General features: G+C 43.2%; 1 protein-coding gene across 1 annotated transcript in view; it reads right to left on the bottom strand.

Annotated features, from left to right (window-relative positions):
- The window catches only part of Frmpd2 (FERM and PDZ domain containing 2), a 102251-nt gene that overhangs the window by 29284 nt on the left and 50971 nt on the right, over nt 1-21996 (bottom strand). Inside the window, exons 14-17 of the mRNA XM_042690166.1 lie at nt 21762-21947; nt 14232-14388; nt 5538-5748; nt 1235-1335 (exon numbers count right to left, since the gene is read on the bottom strand). Coding sequence (XP_042546100.1) covers nt 1235-1335; nt 5538-5748; nt 14232-14388; nt 21762-21947 — 655 coding nt within the window. The remainder of the gene's footprint in view (nt 1-1234; nt 1336-5537; nt 5749-14231; nt 14389-21761; nt 21948-21996) is intronic.

Raw genomic sequence — 21996 nt, 5'->3', positions numbered from 1 at the left:
TGATGTACAGAGGGGTTACAGTTACATCAGTCAGGTGAAGAGTCCATTTCTTTTTCGATAATGCCACCCCTTCCTCATGCTTTCCCAGTTTCTTTCCTCTTTTTAGGTTGATTTGTCACAGGTGTTTTGTTACAGTAATAGAAGGTTGACTAACACATGCATCCACCTGTCAGGGTGATAGGGGCCAGCAGCTGAACCTGGCTTTCCTAGAGCATTTTCTGAGCATGGGTTTGAGAGGAAACTCAAAGCAGAGCCCTAAAACAGTGCCCAGTGAGCAGGATGGGGATCCACTACCACAATTGTTACATTCACACACACATTCACACACATACACACACACACACACACTCACAAGGACCATGGGAGCATCTGGCAGATTGGTAACAAAAGATAGTGGTATTCTAGAACCAGCCCCCAGATCTGGTACTTGTCAAGTATATGTATTTTGCCTAGTTGTGGAGTCTTATTTGTCCTTATTTTCAACTAAGAACTCGCCAGGAGAGAGATGTTTTGGGCCTGTGAGGAAAAGCTTGATGGAAACAGATGGTGTATTTTTCTAAATTCACTGCTCCATCATGGGTCTTCCTTATGACCAAGCACTGGAAATCACCTGACCAAAGCCAATTCCTCTCAGATCCACATACCAGCTAGAGCTAAATATTGATTAGGACCACTCATTCCAACCCTATATCGCTTGAGAATAATTTTAAAAGCAAAAAGATTGTGAACAACCAGGTACCAATGTCTCATCCCTGCAATCCTACCTACTTAGGAGGCTGAAATCTGAGGATCAGAACTCAAAGCCAGCCCAGGCAGGAAAGTCATGAGACTCAGCACCCAGGCCTGAGTTCAAGCTTCAAGACCAGCCCCCCAAAAATTACAAGAATTATGAGGATTGGAAAGCAAACTGAAGTAGTGGTAAAAGATTAAAAGCATGCCGGGCGCCAGTGGCTCATGCCTGTTGTAATCCTAGCTACTCAGGAGGCTGAGATCTGGGGACCATGGTTCAAAGCCAGCCCAGGCAGGAAAGTCTGTGGGACTCTTATCTCCAATAAACCACTAGAAATCCAGAAGTGGCTCAAGCAGTAGAGTGCTCGCCTTGAGCTGAAGAGCACAGGGACAGGGCCTAAGCCCCAGTGTTCAAGCCCCACGACTGATAAAAATAAAAAGATTAAAAGCAAGCATCCTATATAAGGTTTACTTAACCATAAATTGGTCATGGTTTATTCCATACCTGTACAGACACTCTGAACAAGTGGCCTAGAGAGATGGCCACAGGTAATTGGCTTCTGGATCAAACAGATGGTGTCTGGCTGCTCCTGGTCAGTGTGGGGGCTGCAGGAAAAGGTGACAAGGTTAGATAAGGCCTCTTCATGGAAAACTCTTGTGTAATAGTTTGTATGTGTCATGGCCTGGGGAGGAAACCCTGGCTCCAGCCATCCTGTTGACCCGCAGACACACCCCACTGGGAGGCGGATGAGGAGGGATGGCTCGAAGGTCTTTCCATCTCCCAGGGCTCATTGCAGTCACCATACCTCATCAAAACAATCCACCTATCTCACTGTCCACTTTTGGATTGGATATACAAGTGCTGAAGATCTCCATTTCCCCAACCATGAGATTGAAGTAATCTTCCTAATTCCAGGTTTGGAATGGCATCCAAAGCAAGCCATGACCATAGATTGTAGAGTCTTGATGTTTATATGCTCTTCCTTGCTTTTAGCCAAAGGTCCTTAGCAGGTACTCTAGCATCCCACAAATGCTGTGCCCCACTGGGCACACTTGAACACACACACACACACACACACACACACACACACACACACAGATCAGGAAACTTTCATGTAGGCACACATAGTTAAAGGTATAGTGCACTGGATGTGGTTTGTCCCCCAAGGGTTCATGGATTGGATGCTTGATCCACAGTGGAGTGATCAGGCAGTGGGTCCTTTAAGAGGTGGAGCCCAATGGGAGCTAGTCAAGTCACAGGCACACCACCTTTGCAAAGGATTAAGTAGTCCTCTGAGAGAAAGTTATTTTTTAAAAAAAAGCAAGAGGAAGTGGCGCTGTAGCTCAAGTGGTAGAGCGCTCGCCTTGAGCTGAAGAGCTGAGGGACAGCACCCGGGCCCAGAGTTCAAGCCCACAGCCAACAAAAAAAAAAAAAAAAAAAAGCAAGATTTATCCCCTGTCTTGAGAGTTCTTGTCCTCCTCTGAGAGCTCTCCTTTTCACATGTCACATGCATCTCCACCACAATACCAATTACCGAGCGTTGAAGCCGCCATGGGCCCCACCAGATCAACACTAAGCCTTTGGACATTCTACCTTCAAAACTATGAGCCAGCTAGATTTGTGTGTGTGTGTGTGTGTGTGTGTGTGTGTGTGTGTGTGTGTGTGTGTGTGTGTGTGTGTGTGTACTGGTACTAGGACTTGAATTCAGGGCTTTGGCATTATCCCATAGCTTTTGTGCTGACAGTTAGCACTCAACCATTTGAGTTTCTTTGGGCTTTTGGGTGGTTAATGAGAGTCTCACAGACTTTCCTGCCTGAGTTGGCTTCAAATCGCAATGCTTAGGTCTCAGTCTCCTAAGTAGTTAGGATTGTGGGTGTAAGCTGTGGTGCCCAGCTTAAACCTTTCTTGTTAAGGTATTCAACCTTATTTAGCTATAGCAACAAAAACAGACTAATACATGCTGCATAATACTAAATGAAAAATGTTATAGGCAGAAAAAAATGTTGAATCAAGGGTCAGCTTGCATACCCATGGGCTATATTCACAAATGAACAAGTCTAGAGCAAGCAAGCAAGAAGAGAGAAAGCTACAGATGCTCAGAGCCCTGGAAAGAAAAGCCAGCATTGGACCTCCAGGCTGATCAGTCATCTGATCAGAGCCCCCTCTCAGACCACTGCTCAGGCAGGTGAGCTGTGGCAGGGAATGCTGGCATGGATAGCTTCCCATGGACCATCTTATGCCCTGGGAACGGTGATGTCAGTGATGGGACCATGTAGCTAGGAACTCCTCAGAGGGAAGAACTGAGCAGGCAAAGAGAGGATCGTCATCAGGGAAAAGACACAGCTTCCATGGAGACACTTTTAGTGCTTTGCTTCCTCTACTAGTCCCCTCCTCCTAAACTTTCCAGAACTTCTCAAATAGAACCACCAGCTAAGGAATAAACTTTCCAGTGCATGAGCCTTTGGGGGAGGGGAACATCCAAACCATATCAGAGGTCCTGAAGTCATTGTGCCCAGGAAAGGGGATATTGGACCCCCAGTCCCTTCCTCTTCCTGCCCCACCTTCCAGCAAAAGAATTGGCTTTCTCCATCACCTTCCTCTGCCATGATGTATGTGCTCGCCATAGGCCCCAGAGGAACAGGGCCAATCGACCATGAATTAAAACATACAAACAGTAAAACAAAATTAGCCTTTCTTCTTTTTGAGCCGATTATCTTGGTTATTTTGTCACAGTAAGAGCAAGGTAACACAAGTGTCCATGAGTCACTCATGGTTGTTTCTGTCTTTTAACAGTAAAGTGCCATTAGTTTGGGTGACAGATGAAAGATGGCCACAAATCTGTTGACATTCACAGTGTAAGGTGGCGTCTATTTCTGTTCCCTCTGTGTCTGTGCTAACCTGAGCCTAATTTAACCAAAATACTGATGGAAGTAGCCAACACCAGAGGCTCAAGCCTGTAATCCCAGCTATTCAGGAGGCTGAGATCGGAAGATCATGGCTCAAAGCCAGTCCAGGCAGAAAAGTTTATGAGATTTTTATCTCCAGTTAACCACCAAAAAGCCAGAAGTGGAGTGGTGGCTCAAGTGACAGAGCAAGCCCTGAATTCAAAAGAAGAGAAGGAGGAGGGGAAGGGGGAAGGAAAAAGAAGGAAGAAGAAGAAAAGAAGAGAAAGAAACTCTTGCTGGGCTCCTGGAGCCCTCTGCTGCCATGTAGAACCTCACTAGAGGCACAGCATGCAGAAAGCTTGACTACACTGTGAGGAAGAGAGGACTAGTCGCATGCTGTGTATCCCCGCCACTGACACCAAGGAGCTGAGCACGCATGGAAAGGTGTCCTGGCCCTTCCAAACTAGTCAAGAGTACTGTCACGCTCCCAGTCAACACCATATTGTAGCAACAGAATGTCCCAACTAAGTTCTACCTACCTTTCTAACCCAGAAAACTGAAATGAAATAGCAAAATGATTGATTGGCAGCAATAACTGCTCAGAACAGTTTTGCTTCCCCACTATTGATTGACTTGGCAGTGCACAGCAAACCACATTTGCGTCCAGAGAATTCGGGCAATCATATTCTCCAAATGACTTTAAGGTATGTACATACATGCATGGATTTTAGTTCAAATGAATCATCCATATACTCTTATTGGAGCAGATGTATAACTCATACCAAAAAAAAGAAAAACCAAGCCTCAGTCATCTGTTGCCTGGAAATCTGTTCTATTTATACAACTTGCAATGTCAGTGTAATCCAAGTTCTAGGCTATTTATAAATGTCAGGAACAGTGTATTATAATAGAAAGTTGCATTTGTGAGCTTGTTGTTTTCATATACAAATTTGAATGACAATTAGTCCATCAGCTAGTGTGGTATCAAGGTTAGGAGTCTGGTCTTTTAAAGTTCAACTGCTTGTGTTTGAGTCCTAGAGCCTCGATTTTTTTCCTTCCTGCAAAATGGGGAGAACTATATAAACCTACCCAGAGTCTGATGGGTCAAATCAGTTCATGTATACAAGTGCCTAGATTAGTATCTGTCTTCCAATAATTCCAAATAGACTTATTATAACTTCTTTATGTTGTCCTCTGCAATTCCCATTATCACTTAGCTTTTTGTTTTGTGTTGTATTGTTTGGGGGGTTTTGTTTTCAAACTTGGTTATTTTTTCACCAAAGGAAAAAGAGAAATTTTTCCCTATAGACTAGACCAAGCTCAGGGCTGGCATACAGTAACTCTGGATAGACCAAGCCCAGGGCTGGCATACAGTAACTCTGGATAGACCAAGCTCAGGGCTGGCATACAGTAACTCTGGATAGACCAAGCTCAGGGCTGGCATACAGTAACTCTGGATAGACCAAGCTCAGGGCTGGCATACAGTAACTCTGGATAGACCAAGCCTAGGGCTGGTATACAGTAATTCTGGATAGACCAAGCCTAGGGCTGGCATACAGTAACTCTGGATAGACCAAGCCTAGGGCTGGCATACAGTAACTCTGGATAGACCAAGCCTAGGGCTGGCATACAGTAACTCTGGATAGACCAAGCTCAGGGCTGGCATACAGTAACTCTGGATAGACCAAGCTCAGGGCTGGCATACAGTAACTCTGGATAGACAAAGCTCAGGGCTGGCATACAGTAACTCTGGATAGACCAAGCCTAGGGCTGGCATACAGTAACTCTGGATAAAGTTGGTAGTGACTCGAGGACACTATACTTCCCTTAGGAATCATCCCTTAACCAACTGCTTCAGGTACAGATGGATCTGGTGTACCAAATGTCTGCTGGTCTGGGCTCAGAAAAAAGATGAAACCCACCTGCCTCTGATTCCTGCGGACCCAGTCTCCTTGCTGATTTCCATGTTGAAGTTTTCCAGCCATGGGTTAAGCTGGTCTCTTGGGGGCTCCTGCAACCTGGGTGCAAACAGCTCATTTTCTGAGCGTGACAGTCTCTGAAGCCAAGTGAGAGCTTTGGCCTGGGTCTGGTGTGCCGGACTCAGATTGGCCATTTGCAGAAACTTGTCCTGGTCTGAAGCGAGAGGTGAAGTGACAGACACATACACACACAAGGTGACACTGGTTCAATTCCCCGTAGGGTAAGCAATATTCTCCAACCTTGGCTCTCCTCTCCCAGCTTTCTCTGCACTGCCAGGCATGCTATTTTATTTTTATTTATTCATTTATTTTGTCTCATACCAACTAGGAGAGTTCGGTGATTAGCTCTGGGAATGCAAGTCATCCCAATTAACACTTGCTAATGAAAGACGCTTCGGAAACCTAAGAAGAGGCAAGATATTCCCTTTCCTCGTAGCTTGACAAAACCTAGAGCCAGGAGCCTGTTCCCCCTGCACAGCCCAAAGTATTCCTGGAGACCAGCTCTGGCAGACACCAGATAAAATTAGCTTCCTACGCAGGCCTGCACCTGAGTTTACAGCTCTTTTCTCACAATGTGTCTTCTAACAAATAGGACTTCACGCCTCCTATCTCTACACAGCTTAGTTGTCCTGGTTATATTTCCTCAGTTAAGAACCTATTTCCTGAACTATATGTGTGTATCAGATGGGGAGGCCCCTATCTCGTTTTTCCTGCAGAAAATTTAATGAGTTACTCTGGTCAGATCTTGAAATCGCAGATGTGAAGGACCACTTCATTGTTTATAGTATTCACTTTAAAAAATGAGCAGCTGGGTGGCTCATACCTGTAATCCTAGCTACTCAAGAGACTAAGATCTGAGGCTCATGGTTCAAAGCCAGCCTGGACAGGAAAGTTTGTAACACTCTTATCTACCAATTAACTATATATATTTTGGGGGGGGGGGGTCCAGTCGTGGGGCCTGAACTCTGGGCCTGGGCGCTATCCCTCAGCTCTTCAGCTCAAGTCTAACACGCTACCACTTGAGCCATAGCATCACTTCTGGCTTTTTTTCTGCTTATGTGGTGCTGAGAAATCAAACCCAGGGCCTCATGCATGCAAGGCAAGCGCTCTACCACTGAGTCACCTTCTCAGCCCCATTTAACTATATTTTGTAAAAAGCTAGAGTAGAGCTATGGCTCAAGTGATAGAGTGCTAGCCTTGAGGAAAAAAGCTGAAGGATAGTGCCCAGGCTCTGAGTTCAAGACCCAGGACTGAGTCCAAAAACAAACAAAAATGGTATTTGATCAATAGATTGCTAAAATTAATAGAGACATTACACAAAGCCAATTTTTATATTGTAAGCACCCTGCTTAAAACCAGGAAGGAAAGACCTAAGTGCACGGTTCTCATCAGCTTGTTTTGTGTGTGTGTTGTGTGTGTATGTGTGTATGTGTTGTCTATGTCTGTGTATATAGTGTCTATGTGGAAGTGTGCTATGTATGCAAGAGGTGGCATGCTGTGGGGACCTGTCAGTGGTATGTGTAATATGAGTGTGTGTGTATGTGTGTGTGTGTGGCCACGTATCACATAGTACACTATGCCTCTACAGAAGGGAGATGGTGACACCTGGAGAAGTGTCCTACAACAGTATCTGCTTTGTAACTAGGGCTGTGCCTTTAAAAAATATTTTTTTGCTGGGTGCCAGTGGCTCATGCCTGTAATCCTGGCTATTCAGGAGGCTGAGATCTGAGGATCAGAGTTTGAAGTCAACCCAAGCACAAAAGTCTCTGAAATTTATCTCCAATTAACCACCAAAATATCCAGAAGTGGAGCTGTGGAATAGTAGAGCATTCGCCTCAAGCAAAAAAGCCAAACAAGAGCAGGAAGCCTTGAGTTCAAGCCCCAGCACCAGCACCAAAAGAAGAAAGAAAAGAGCCAGGCACCAGTGGCTTGAGCCTCTCATCCTAGCTATTCAGGAAGCTGAGATCTGAGGATTGCAGTTTGAAGCTAGCCCTGGCAGGAAAGGCCTTGAGACTCTTATCTCCAATTAACCACCAGGAATCAGGAAGTGGCAGTATGGCTCAAAGTGGTTGAGTGTTACCTTGAGTGGAAAAAGCCCAGGGAGAATGCCCAGGCCCATGACTGACAAAAATAGAAAAATAGAAAATAGAAAAAAATAGAAAAATAGAAAATAAAAAAATAGAAAAGAAGAAAGAAATAAAGAGAAACAGAGAGAGAAAGAAGGAAGGAAGGGAGGAAGAAAGAGAGAAGGAAGGAAGGGAGGGAGAGAGGGAGGGAAGGAAAAGAAACCTTTTTCAAAAATTTGATATAAATGAGGACACCATTGTTTGCTTACTGTTGGCAAAAGAGAATGGAGGAGGGGCTGGGAAGGTGGCTCAGTGGTAGAGCACTTGCCTTGCATGCTCGAGGCCCTGGGTTCAATTCCTCAGCACCACATAAGAAAAAAAGCCGGAAGTGGCACTGTGGCTCAAGTGGTAGAGTGCTAGCCTTGAGCTGAAGAGCTGAGGGACAGCGCCCAGGCCCAGAGTTCAGGCCCCATGACAGGACCAAAAAAAAAAAAAAAAGAGAATGGAGGAACGGAAGCTATCTGAATATGACCTGAAGGTTTCCACAAAGGTCCTAGAGCCTTACACTAGAATTCAGATCTGTTCTGAAACAAGGCACACCAAAAACAGCAGCTGGTGTTACTGACCACATCTTATGTGACAGCCCAGTAGGAGGCAGATTGTCTACATTTTCTCACTTCATCCTCACCTACCCACCAAGATACTGTACTCATTTTACAGATGAGGAAACTTGAGACTAAAGGAGAACTGAAGTTTTATTCCTGGTCCTGAGGCCAGTAAGTGGTAGAGCAGGATTTCTACTGGAGTGTACTGACTCTACAGTCCATGGCAGACTATGGGTATGTTAAAGACATTGACCAAAACAGTTCAGCTGATGCCCCATATCACACCCGACCTCCAGGGCCTGACTACATAGTGGCCTTGGAGTTAGTCATGGTAGATATGAATAGCCATGAGGAATTTCATTGAGACAGGTCCTGGCCAAGAAAGGTTTAATGGTTTGAAGCAAGATTGTAGAGAGATTTGGGTTCTAGGATGGAGGGTGTAGAAGGGTGCAGAGGAGAAAGATTCCCAGTGACCTGGGCTTGGGGAAGGATGGTGTGGTCATCAGGAAGCAGACAATGTCAGGGAGGGAGGAGGAAGTCGGGGCAGAGGACAGGGGCCACATGTGTGGTCAGGAGAGAAGACCACAGTGTGAAGCCCTCAGCATCAGACTCCACCTGAGGCAAGGCACGGATGGGGAGGGGACAGGGCTGGTGTTCTTACCAGACTTTGGCTGTGTGGGGCTCTACTGGTGGACCAACCAGGGAGGGGAGATTTGCCAGTAGGAAGGAGAGCCAAGAGCTGATGTTCAGGAACAGAAGGAAGGGTTACCAAGAATGTCCCCCAAGCCACTGGCACATCAAAGACAGCACATAATACCTGTGCCCTGACTTTGGGTACCTCACAGAGTAAATGTGGCATCAGTGAAGTAGCTGATAACTATCTGAATCTATCTGGACATCAAGGGTTCAGATCCAAGTTATTTACAGTGTTTCCAGCCCACAGGAGACACCTACGAGCAAGGACGCAGGGAAAGGGTACCAGGCAAAATGATGGACAGCTCCGTCACATCCACAGGGTACCACACAGCTTGGAAATCATCAGAAAGGATGAGGAAGCCTGTGGGGCCCTCTCAGCAGCTTTCCGAATTTAGTCCTGAAATTGTACACATGTGAATAAAACGCTCAGTCATTATTCTTTCTCCCCAGAAATCCAAATATAACTATGCAATAATATGCTTGTTGCAACAATTCACAGAAGAAAGACACTGAGAAATGTTTGGAAAATATTCAGCTTCCCAACCATCAAAGAAGCACAAAATAAATCAACAGAAGGGGGTTGTTTTCACCTACCAAAGGAACAAAGATACCCAGGAGAATGGCTAGGCTGGATGCCAAGGGGCCAGGCATGGTCCTTCAAAGTTCCCTAGCTCTCAGACACAGTAACTGTACTTTCAATGTCCAGTTTAACAAAATGATGTAAAATCTAGAAAAATATTCCTCCATTGACATTTGCTGTTTGCAAAACACAAACTAAATATCAAAAGAGGAATTATTAAGTATCTGTATTTCCACATAAAAAATTTTGTTTACCCATCCATCCTCTACCACCATCCACCCCCCCATACACACACTCATCTTCCTGCCCATCTATCCATCCACAACTTACATCCCTATACCACATACCCATCCATCCCTCCACTGCTACTCACAGATTCATCTATCCATCCACCCATACATACATACATACCTACACCAACCTACCCATCCATCCCTCCACCACCACCCACACACCACCCCTTCATCCTCCTCCCCACCCATCCATCCATTCACATACATACCTACACCCACCTACCCATCCATCCTTCCACTAACATTCACTCATTTGACCATCCATTCACCCACTGGTCTATCCATCCATACACACATACCCCTACACCTTTCTACCCATCCATCCCTCCACCACCACCCACATACCTACCTATCCACCTATACACCCACTCAGAAAAAAATGCATTAAATATTTCCCATTTGTCCCACCTCTATTCCATAAAAAAGGAGCTGTGAAGATTATGGAATGTTATATCTGCCATTTCCCATCTATCACAGACTGGAGATAGACATGCACAAGTAAAAATGGCAGAGGACAGAAGTCTGAAAAAAACAGGGCATGGTCCATTCCACCTGGAAAGGAATCACCTAGGGGCAGCCAATCAGGAAACCCTACAAGAAGTTATGCTTAACTATGGAGAAGTGGGCTGATCTGTGGTCTATGCCTAGAAAGGATTTTGGTGCAAAATCATAGATGGAGGTTGTTAAGCTCAAAGACCCTGGAGCCTAAGACATGCAGGTGTGTTAACAGCCAGCAGGATGGAATGCAGGATAGCTGGAGAACAGAGGGAAGAGTCTGGACATGAAAGAAATCAGGGCTGGGACCAGATTGCATGAAGAGTTCCATGTGTCATCCTACAATGATGGGGACTATCCTTGCAGACATCAGGGAGCCACTGACAAGTGTCAGCACAGAGCACATGATGGGTTTGGTTCTTTGGAAAGGGCTTTCCAAAGGCAGAGGGAAGGACAGGAATAGAAGATGTGAGTTTCAGCACAAAACCTATCTGACAGCATAATGTAGTAAACAGAGGATGGGGAAGAGGGTGCAGATCCCACTTCCTTCTAGCGAGGTCTTACTCAAACAAGACCAGAGACTGATTCCTGGATACCCTAAGGAGGAGGCCAGGTTGGAGGCAGCCAGATCACTACCACAGGCCATCATTAAAATGCTGTGTGCAGGGGCTTCTCACATGAAAATTCTGAAATGGCACAGTTCATGGCCTGCATGAAACCTTCAAGTAAAAATGAGTGTTCCCTTCTTGAAAATTCCTGAAAACATGTTGTTTGAGGAAACAGTATACAATGAGCAAAACAGACCTCATAAGACTAATTTCTCAGTGAGCTCATGGGAATCTTTATAAATATTGTATGAGTATTGAAATCAGACAATTAAACCAATATTGTTGGTGTCTTATGCATGGAATCTCAGCCACAGCAGGTATATCAGATATAGTTAATTTGCATTTATCATCTCTAGTTCCTTGGAAGTATCCTAGGACCAATGACTTCTGGTTTCAGTGGTTGCTTGTTCTGTTGCAAATATTGTGTTACCTTTCCTCCCTGTGTGTGGTTCTGTGTCTGAAAACTCAAAGATCTTGTTTTCCACTTGGTCCCACTTGATTTTGGCTTTTTGCTGGTTAACTGATAAAAGTCTCACAGATTTTTCTGTCTGGGCTGGGTTTGAACCATGATGCTTAGCACTAAGCTTCCTGTTTAGCTAGGATTACAGGGACTGGGCCAGCTCTGAGGACTCAGTGACCCAGCTCCCACAACCATTGGCTGGTACTGATCTAAACCCCATGGGCAGAGTCCATTGTCGCTATTCACAATGCACACGGGATACCAGGCATCCAGCACTAGCCCACTGGAGCACAGTACAAACCTAAGAGATGACCAGTGTGTTTAGCTGAGCACACTGTGGATCAGAGAGGGGTCCTGAGCTACCCAAAGTCACCCAGCAAACATTCCCCTGAGTCAATGGATTCCACAGATCACTTTTTTACCCAGTGCTTTTCTGACTCATGGGCACATTTAAATCAGCTGTGTTCTTTTTCAGATACGGATTTTATTTCAGTAGATATGGGTGGGGCTGGGAATTCTACACCCTTAGGTGAGCTCCAGGTGAGGTGTAACAGGAAAAGTAATGCTTAGAGAGCAACGATGACTGTGATAAGGTTAGCACTAGAATCTGGTTCACTGGCCCTAAAGGACAGACTCTGGCTATTATGAAAAGTTAGGTGCAGAGGCTGAACGAGTCAAGCTCTGGGCCCTATAGCCACAAGTTCAAGTATCAGCTCATCAACTAAGCAAGCTGTCCCTTCACATCACTTCTCCAAGCCCCAGTTTGCTCTCCCACACAAGAAAAATTCAGATTCCTGCTTCCCAGGGTGGTTTGAGAATAGCAGTGTGACAAAAAGTGTATTTCCATCCTAAATGAGATAATTCATTATGCCTAATTATCTCATAATATCAGGAAAATAGCAATAACAATAGTAGATGGTATCTAGCATTTCCTATTGTTATTGCTATTTTCCTGAATTGTAACTAGTCTCCTGATACTTGTGGCCTTTTTTTTAACCATTAGTCTCTTTCCTAATTATATCAGTTATAGATGTTCATTCCTGAAAGTGTGGTAAGTACTAAAAATAAAACATAAAGGGAAAATAATCAGGTTTGCATGTCTAATTTACAAGTAATAACAAGTAATATTTTGGTGTTGTGCATTTCTGTATTCTTCCTTTTCCTGTTTTACAACATGTTGATAGTTACAACATGACTATACCTGTGTTATTCGTGCATTTTGCATGTGTGGCTATTTAAATATAAGTCAATGCTGGTGGCTCATGTTTGTAATCCTGGCTATCAGGAAGCTGAGATCTAAGGATTTCAGTTAGAAGCCAGCCTGGGCAAGGATGCTTATTAGTTAAGGACAAACTCCAGAGATAAAGCTGTGGCTCAAGTGGTAGAGTGCCAGCCTTGAGAGAAAAAGCCAAGTGATAGCAAAGGGCCCTGAATTTAAGCCCCAGTACCAGCACAAAAATAAATGAATAAATAAACAACAAATCACTAAAATTCATACAGAATAAAAGGTTTAAATCCTCACTCATTCTTGTCACCTTTCAAATGTTCATAGGCTATTGGGGACAGCCACACAGGAGATGTTTGCATATAGAGATGTCTGTATAATCTAAGTCCCACCTGACAGTGTTGCATGTGGCTTCATTTCTTGCTTTTCCTCTCTTAGTCTTGAATCATATACGCAGATCATGTACACAGTTTCACATGTCCTCCTCCAAAAACTAGTTTTACTGTCTAAACTATACAGATGTGCTGTGAATTATTTAACTAGTCTTCTATTTCAGGATACTTAGGGTGCTACCAAACGTTTCCTGCTCTATGTTATAACCCACTGAACAACATGGGCATCACTTGATGTGTGTTCATATCTATTGCCTCAAGATAAATATTCTTCTATAAGGAAAATATGGGGCCAGCAGGACAGAGAACACATATATGTATATGTATGCATGTATACATATGTGCACACATGTATTCATGTGTGTCATGTGTATGTACATGTATGTGTTGCACACGTACCTGGTTATATGCATTGCACATATGCATATATGTATATGTATATATCATTAAAAGTTCCATTTATATTATATACATATACGTAACATATATACCGTATATATAGGGAATATATAATATAATTGATATATAGAAAATATATGTATAGGATATACAGTATATATATTCTCTATTATATTTTCAGATATATATCCATTGAGACTCTGGGAAGACTTTATCAGTTAACTTCTTAGGCCAATTTATTTTTGTTCTTGCCAATCTGAGAAAATAATTGCACTCCATTTTTACCGTATAACTGTCACTACCAGATATATTTAAGACTCTTTAAAGAACTCTAGATCAATTAAACATCTGTTTATACAAATTCTCTTACAAATTAACAAAAAAGTGTATGTTGAGAATGTACTGCCAGGTGCTGGTGGGTCACATCTGTAATCCTAGCTACTCAGAAGGCTGAGGTCTGAGATTCACAGTTCAAAACCAGCCCAGGCAGACAAATCCAAGAGACTTATTTCTAATTAACTTGCCAAAAAAAAACAGAAGTGGGGGCTGGGAAGGTGGCTCAGTGGTAGAGCACTTGCCTTGCATGCCTGAGGCCCTGGGTTCGATTCCTCAGCACCACATAAGAAAAAAAAAGAAAAAAGCCAGAAGTGGCCCCACAACCGGACCAAAACAAAAAACAGAAGTGGAGGCATGTATCAAGTGATAGAGCACCAACTCTGGGCGAAAAAAAAAGCTAAGAGAAAGCATGAGCCTCTGAGTTCAAGCCCTAGTACTGGCATGAGAAACAGAGAGAGAAAGAGAATGTAGCATCTACTCACCAGGTAAAAGGTAGTGAGTGTGCCCAGAGTCCATCTGTGCATTAAACGCATGCTGGGCAGAGCAGAGCCTCAGTAAATATTTACAGATCTTGGCCGAATCAGTGACAAACGTATGCTTTTTCCCAGTGATACTGCTGGTGATGGTGAACTTTTTTCGCTGAAGGAAGCAAACGCAGACTTTAAGGTTTTATCTCTCTTATCCATCCACTGAAGTACAAGTGTAAAGAGTGTAATAAAATGTTCAGCTTCATTTGTCAAGTCAGGATGCAGCAAAGCCACCATTGCAACCATGTGCATATAGAAACAACCCAAATGCCTTTCAATGGATTCATGGATCAAGCAAATGTCACACACACACACACACACACACACACACACACACACACACACACACACACTGGAATTTTATTCATCCTTCAAGAATGATACTGCATATGTCAAAAAATGAACTTTACAACTTTGGTGGGGGGGGGAGGATCAGGTGGGAAGAGGGGGGAGTATGGGAAGGGATGGGAAGGGGAAACAAAGAGGAGGCAACAATGCTTGATAAGAAATGTACTCGTTATCTTGCCCATGTAATTGTAACTCCTCTGTACAGTATTCTCACAATAAAAAAAAAAGAATGATACTGCATCATTTGAAAAGAAATGGATGGGCCTGGGAAAGAATTACATGAAGTAAAGTAAGGGACAAAGGACAAATGTTTTCTCTTACATGTGGAAGCTAAATCTATTGTATAACTATATGTATAAACATATAAGGGTCACATGCATATGTGTACAAATATATTAACTAAAGTGTGGTATACAGAGGGGAGGATTCCAGTAATGTAACTCCTTTGAACAACTGACTTGCAGTCTAACATATGAATACCAGAAAGCTAGAATCTGAGGTGTTGGGACATGAGGTTGAGGAGGAGGGCAAACAAGTGGAGAGAGGAAGAATGGGAGGATGTAGTCATAGTATTCCTGGTGAATATGAAAACAGGACAAGGTAAATAGAGGGGATAGGTGGGGTTGGGAGAGAAGGAAGAGAATGATGCAAAGGGTGACATGGATCAAGATGAATTGGACTCACAAACGGACACGCTGAATTGAAATCCTTTTGTTCAACTACTTAAAGACAATAAAATGACAATAATAAACATATGCTCAGCCCCAATGCCCATTATCAGCATATCAGCAGCCAGATACAGATAAGCATTTTCTGACAATAGCCCTATTATTTTTTTTCATGAGCTAAAAAAAAAAAAATCTTTCGATCTTTCCCTCATTCCTAAGTCAAATGCATACTTAGCAGAAAATTGCTACTTGCTAAGGAGTGTACAAGATGAAAAGAGTCTAGAGAAATCAGGTGTACACATCACCCTGAGCAAAGAGTCAGCATCATCCTCAATGTGCATTATGAAGAGGCCGATGAATATTCTTATTGTTTTCAGTCTACAAATTCCAAGAAGTTATAGAGATCTCACCTAGTAGATGGGGTACAAGAAAATAAAATAAAAGCACACCTCTTTGTGCATTCTAATATTTTTTGTTGCAATGAGACAAAGAAGCACCAGGCGGGAAACTGGCAGGCAGGCAGGCACTTCTGTGATTAGTGATCACAGAGCAGAAGAACCAGGGAGCTGTGAGCAGACTGGCAGAGACCAGTGACCACCAACCCTGAGCCTTATAATAACACAAGAGCAGAGAAATGTGTTGCATACAACAAAAGGCATCCCTGGACCTACATGCAAAATGGTGCGTGCTCTCTAGATGTCTTTCCCTTTCCCTTTTCCTGGGAAAAGCATGTCTATTCAAACCCTTCCCATGAAACACAATGCATGTCTTTGTTTCTGCTTACTATGTCCACAGTGTACCCCGTTGTGTTTCTTTTCTGGAATGTGTTTTCACTTTGCTGTTTTTGTGGGGTTCTTGGTACCATTATTTGGTCTTGAATTCAGCACCTAGGCACTGTCCCTTAACTTTTTCACTTAAGGCTAAGGCTGGCACTTTACCACTTGAGCCACAGCTCAACTTCTGACTTTGGTGGTTAAACGGAGATGAGTCTTGTGGATTTCCCTGCCTGAGCTGGCTTCAAATCATGATCCTCAAATCATGATCTTCAAAGCTCGGCCATCTGAATAGCTTAGATTTCAGACATGAGTCATCGGCACCTCCTTTTCTTCTTCCTCTTCTTCTTCTTCTTCTTCTTCTTCCTCTTCTTCTTCCTCTTCTCCTCCTCCTCCTCCTCCTCCTCCTCCTCCTCCTCCTCCTCCTCCTCCTCTTCCTCCTCTTTTTCTCCTTCTCCTTCTCTCTATTCTTCCAGTACTGGAGATCGAACTCAGTGCCACATGTTTACTAGACAGGCACTTTACCACTTCATCCACACTTTCAATCCTTCTTTATGTTGGCTATTTTCAAGGTAGAGTGTCACTTAGCACGCAGGCCAACCTTGATTGTGATCCTCCTACTTGTACTTCCCTGTATCTGTGCCCATTGTGCTTCCCCTGCAGTGAGGGTACAAGGCACCTGCCACCACATTGCACCATTGGTTGAGATGGAGTCTCATGAACTTCCTTTTGCCCAGGATGGTCTTAATCTTGATTTCCCCCCATCTTTGCCTCCCAAGCACCTAGGATTACAGGCTTGAACTACTATATCTGCCTCCATTTATTTTTTCTTTGCAAGTAACCTCTGGCTGATTTCTATCCTAGATGAAGGAAAAACTATCCACCCAACTGGTGACAGCTTTCTGGCAGGCACAGTTATGGTTCTGCGCCAGGTTCTGTTCTGAGGCTTTGAGGATATTATGCCTTTTTGTCTTCTCAGCAACAGAATGAGGGAGAGTCTGTCATTATCTCAGGGCTACAGATGAGGAAATGGAGCATGATGTGGCAGGAATTGAAGCCACACCACCAAGAAATGCTTCTCTACATTTTATTTTCAAAGCCTACATGCAAGATGATAATATTTATGTTGCTTACTGGCTAAACTGGTGAGGTCTACCCCTTGGAACTATTTATATTGAGTTTGTGGACACCACAACTTTTTGCAAAATGTAATTCTAATTAACTTAAAGTAATAATGTATTATTAAATATGAATTTATATATAACATCCAAATAAAATCTCTACTCTAGATATTACAGGCTCACACCTGTAATCCTGGCTAATCAAGAGGCTTAAGTCCAGGGATCACAGTTTGAAACCTGCCCAGGCAGACAAACCCATGAGACTCACATCTCCAGCTAACCAGCAAAAAACCCGAAGTAGAAGTGTGGCTCAACTGGTAAAGCACTAGCCTTGAGAGGAAAAAGCTAAGCAAGAGTATGATTCCCTGAGCTCAAGGCCAGTACTCACACTAAATTAATTAATTAATGCTTGGAACAATCCTTCCACCCCTGAAGTTTCTTATCTTCCCAAAGGCAGAGCTGTCTCAACTCCATTTCCATTGGTCTGTCAGATATTAATGAAAAGCAGGCAAGTATTTGTTGCTTGTCCTCTGAGAAATTCCCCACTTCAACTAATTTTAGATAACTTCATCATTCATAAATACCCTTCACTGTTACTGACAAATGTAGTTTCTAAATCTCCTTGGGTCAGTTTACATGTATTCTGAATCCAACTCAACTATGCTATACCTAGCATTGCTTTACATTTCATATTTTTCTCAAGAATTCTTAGTAGTGTCCTGAACTTAATCATTCTTCCTTAGGATTCAGTTGATCATCTTGTACATGCTTTCACAAAGTTGAATACATATTTGTCACTGCCTGCTGACATCATTTTATACAGTCCAGACAAATTTAAATTAAGCTCACTCAAGAATTAATTTTTGTTTGGATAACTAAGACACTTTTTCAGGTCTAATAATGATTCTTGGGGGGAAAAAATCTATGAAGGAAAAATCACTCACACAAAGGAGAGACAGAGTAAGAGGGAGAGGAGAAAGGTAGATAGGAAAGTCGGGAGAAAGAGAGAGGGAGAAAAAAAGAGAAGAGAAAGTAAAAAGAATAGAGAGGGTGAGATGGAGAGGGAGTGAGGAGGAATGAGAGAGACAGGGAGAAAAGAAGGAAGAGGAAGAAAGGGAGAGAGGGAGGAGGAAAGGAAGGGAGAGAGTAAGGGAGAGGAAAGAGGAAGAAAAGGGGACATTAAGTTTACAACTTGTCAACAAAACTGTCCTATTGGATGCTGGAGTTCTAAGGGATTAAACACTGAGAGTGAAAAAAGCCATCTATGTCTTACCATAAAGCTATAAACAGTCTTGATGGCAGTGGTTTGGCTTTTATTTCTATTTGTCTCCACTTTGGTAACATCATGTAATGGGAAATTCACATCTGCAGCAAACTTCCTCCTGTGCATGCATTTCCCTGAATGAGATACCGTGTAAATCCAACCTCAGGCTGCTCTGCACAACCCTGAAAACCTTTCAGTACATCCCTCCACCTGAGGCTGCAGTACTAATAATCTGGGTGCTTCTGCCCCGACCACCAGAGTTTGTTGCAAAGCATCAGTTTGCCATTTCAAACAGTTCATTCCCTGTAATTTTATGGTTGCTATTTGCTTTCCTGATTGCTTAATCAAAACCTGTCTGTTTTGATGCATCTTTGCAAACCTAAAATATTCTTCCAGGCAGAGGCAGATTTGCAGGAAAGTCCTTAGAAGCAGAAGCTCCAGCACCTTACCTGGGAAGACCTTTCCTGGAAGGGCTGGGACAATGTGTTTACCTGTTCCTGTAAAATGTGGAGTGTACGATGTTTCTACCACCATCAGTTAAAACTACTGAGTTTCCTACCTCTCTGGCTTCTGCTCTGCAGTAGTTAGGGTCTTAAATGTCCACTAAGGTTAAAGGTGGGCCCTCAGAGTGGCACTATGGGGGATAGTAGGTGTGGTCAGTGGGATGAAGTTAAGTCATTGGGGGGTGTATCCTTGAAGAGAATATTAGTACTCTACTCTCTTCTCCACTCTCTTTGCTCCTTGGGCATAATATACTGGCCTACCACAGGCCCAAAGCAACACAGGTAATCAATCCAGGACTGAAACCTCCAAAATTATAAGCCAAAATGAAACATTTTCTATTTACAAGTTAAGCATCTTGAGTATTTTGTTACAGTCATGGGAAGCTAACACATGTCAGGAGGTAGTGCTGGTGATCTAGGAGAAATCCCTCTAAGGGGAAACTGATTAAGTGAATTCCTAGGTATTTAGATAGGACTACAGTTAGTGGGCTCTACTCTTGTGGCTTTTAGTCTTTTTTGCACTAGTTACTTCATTATCAGGCATCTCAGAACACCCTTTCCACTGGGCCAACGCACCCAGCTCTCAACACAAAGCCGGCAGGGGTAGCAGTATAAGCAATTGATCATGTCCTGCAACACTCCACATCTAAGTGAGGGTTGATTTGTACAAAGCTAGTATCTGGCATGGAGGATATTTTTGTACTCATTAGAAATTTTAAACTATAATTAAATTCTTTAAAACACCTAATAACAGGAGGCTGAAATCTGAAGAATGAGATTTGAAGCCAACCCAGGCCTAGTTACTCAGGAGGCTGAGATCTGAGGATTGCAGTTCAAAGACAGTCCAGACAAAGTTTGTGAGACTCTTATCTCCAATAAACTACCAAAACATAGCCTTGAGCAAAATCACAAAGAGAGTGTGCTCAGACCTTGAGCTCAAACTCTAGGACTGGCACACACACAAAAAGGTTTTTTGTGATTTTGTTCTCATTCTAAGTCACTGTTCCCTTTCATTGAGTACTTTATAACTTTCCTTAAAGAGGATCCTACACAGCTTACATCTTCTGCTCCATGCATTTATGTTCAGGGCTGATGCGCAAGAACAGTAATCAAAATGGGCAGACTTCTTATTTTAAAAGGAACACTTGTTTGATTGAACATCAAATTATGCATGCCAATATACCAATGAATAATATTCTTTACAAATGGTATCTTAGCCAGGTACTGGTGGCTCACATCTGTAATCCTAGGCATTCAGGAGGCTGAGAGCCAAAGGATCATGGTTCAAATCCTGCCTAGCCAGGATTTCACCCAGATTTTCACCCAGACTTCACCTCCAAAATAATGAGCACAAACTGAATTGGAGGTGTGGATCAAATAGTAGAGCATCAGTTGAGCAAGTTCAAGTCCTTGAGTTCAAACAACATGCCACACTCCAAAATAAATAAAGAATATCTCTCTTTCCTTGGCCTCTTCTCTGCAGACTGGTAAGATGAATGCTCTGTGATTATCTGAAGCATCTTGACATTAGCTGTTAATAAACAAAATTGAAACTAGCTTCCTGAGCTAATTCTCAAATTATTGTCAGTGTTGCCTATTTTGTGCTTACAGGAGCATAAATACTACAGTCATTTTCTGTGAAAAATGCTAAGTTGGTGGCAAGCAGCTGGGAGCATTACTTCATGAGATAATTTTTTCCCTAGAAAAATAAAGCAATTGTGCCAAGAAAGATGATCATCAGGGAATGGAAATGAGAATTAAGTAGTTTTTCTTAAGTTACTGAGTTTGAGAAGTGAACTCAGTAACTTCCCAGCTTTATTCAAACAATGGTCCCTGATATGGGAAAAAATAAACACTAATAAAATTTAAGCCAACTAGGCCAGGCACCAGTGTTCATGCCTGTAATCCTAGCTACTCAGGAAGCTATCTGAGGATTGTGGTTCAAAGCCAGACTGGGCAGGAAAGTCTGTGAGATTCTGATTGCCAATTAACTACCAGAAGTAGAGCTATGGCTCAAGTGGTACAGTGCTAGCCTTGAGCTGAAGAGCTCAGGGATAGCGCCAGGCCCAGAGTTTAAGCCTCACAACCAACAACCACAACAACAACAACAAAATTTAAGCCAATTTATAAAGTACTTACTGGAGGTTGGGATGTTGAATTTTATCACTTCATAAGCCCCATTTTTGGCCTGGCTCCAGTGGCTCAAGCCTGTAATCCTAGCTACTTGGGAAGCTGAGGATCATGGTTTAAAGCCAGCTCAGGCAGGAAAGTCCATGAGACTACTATCTACCAAAAAGCAAGATGGGGCTCAAGTGGTAAAGCACTAGCCTTGAACACAAAAATGCCTAGGCCCTGTGTTCAAGCCCCTGGGCTGGGATAACCACATGGCACGTGTGTTGTCCAGGAGAGACCAGGTCAGGTGCCTGGGCTCATGGTATACAGGGTTAATTGACAAATGAGGAAAGTGATTCAAACCTTGCAATCCCCACTCAGCCTATGGCTTCCTTATTCTCCATCCTTTACCTCCAAACTTGCTCTCAACGTAGACGGGTTCCCCAGTGCAAGGGAACTTCCCACAGGACAATGGTAATCCTTGAGGCTGTGAATGAAGGATGATGGGAAGAAATGGCCTCTTGCAGACCTCCCTAAATCCCTTGGTAAATTTTACTGAAGTACCCCCAGTGCGCCAGAATACAAGTGCCAGGATGTAAGCAACTTTATCAAAAAAGTATATAACCATCCTTTAAAGGTTGCACAGATAAAAAGAAAATGAAGCACACATCACTCAACAAACTAAACCACACTCACACAAGTCGAGATCTTCCCAGTTTCTCTCCACAGAAACCATGAGGTTGCAATTCTGCTGTTGTTTTTCACTTCGTAAACTATGACACCTCTGGCACAGATTCCCAAGGCCATCTCCCCTTCCAGTCTTTTCTTCTCTGGGAAAACTCGGTGAATGAACACTCCATATTCTGGAAGCTGCTGGGTGACCTGGAGAAAGGAGAAAGGCCAGTTTAGGAGACACCAATCTATGAGTACA

The sequence above is a fragment of the Dipodomys spectabilis genome, unplaced genomic scaffold (assembly GCF_019054845.1).
Source record: "Dipodomys spectabilis isolate Male_0828 unplaced genomic scaffold, ASM1905484v1 ptg000136l, whole genome shotgun sequence".
In the NCBI taxonomy this organism is placed as follows: Eukaryota; Metazoa; Chordata; class Mammalia; order Rodentia; family Heteromyidae; genus Dipodomys; species Dipodomys spectabilis.
Note: the sequence above shows the minus strand (reverse complement) of the source record. Positions and strands in the feature narration are given on the sequence as shown.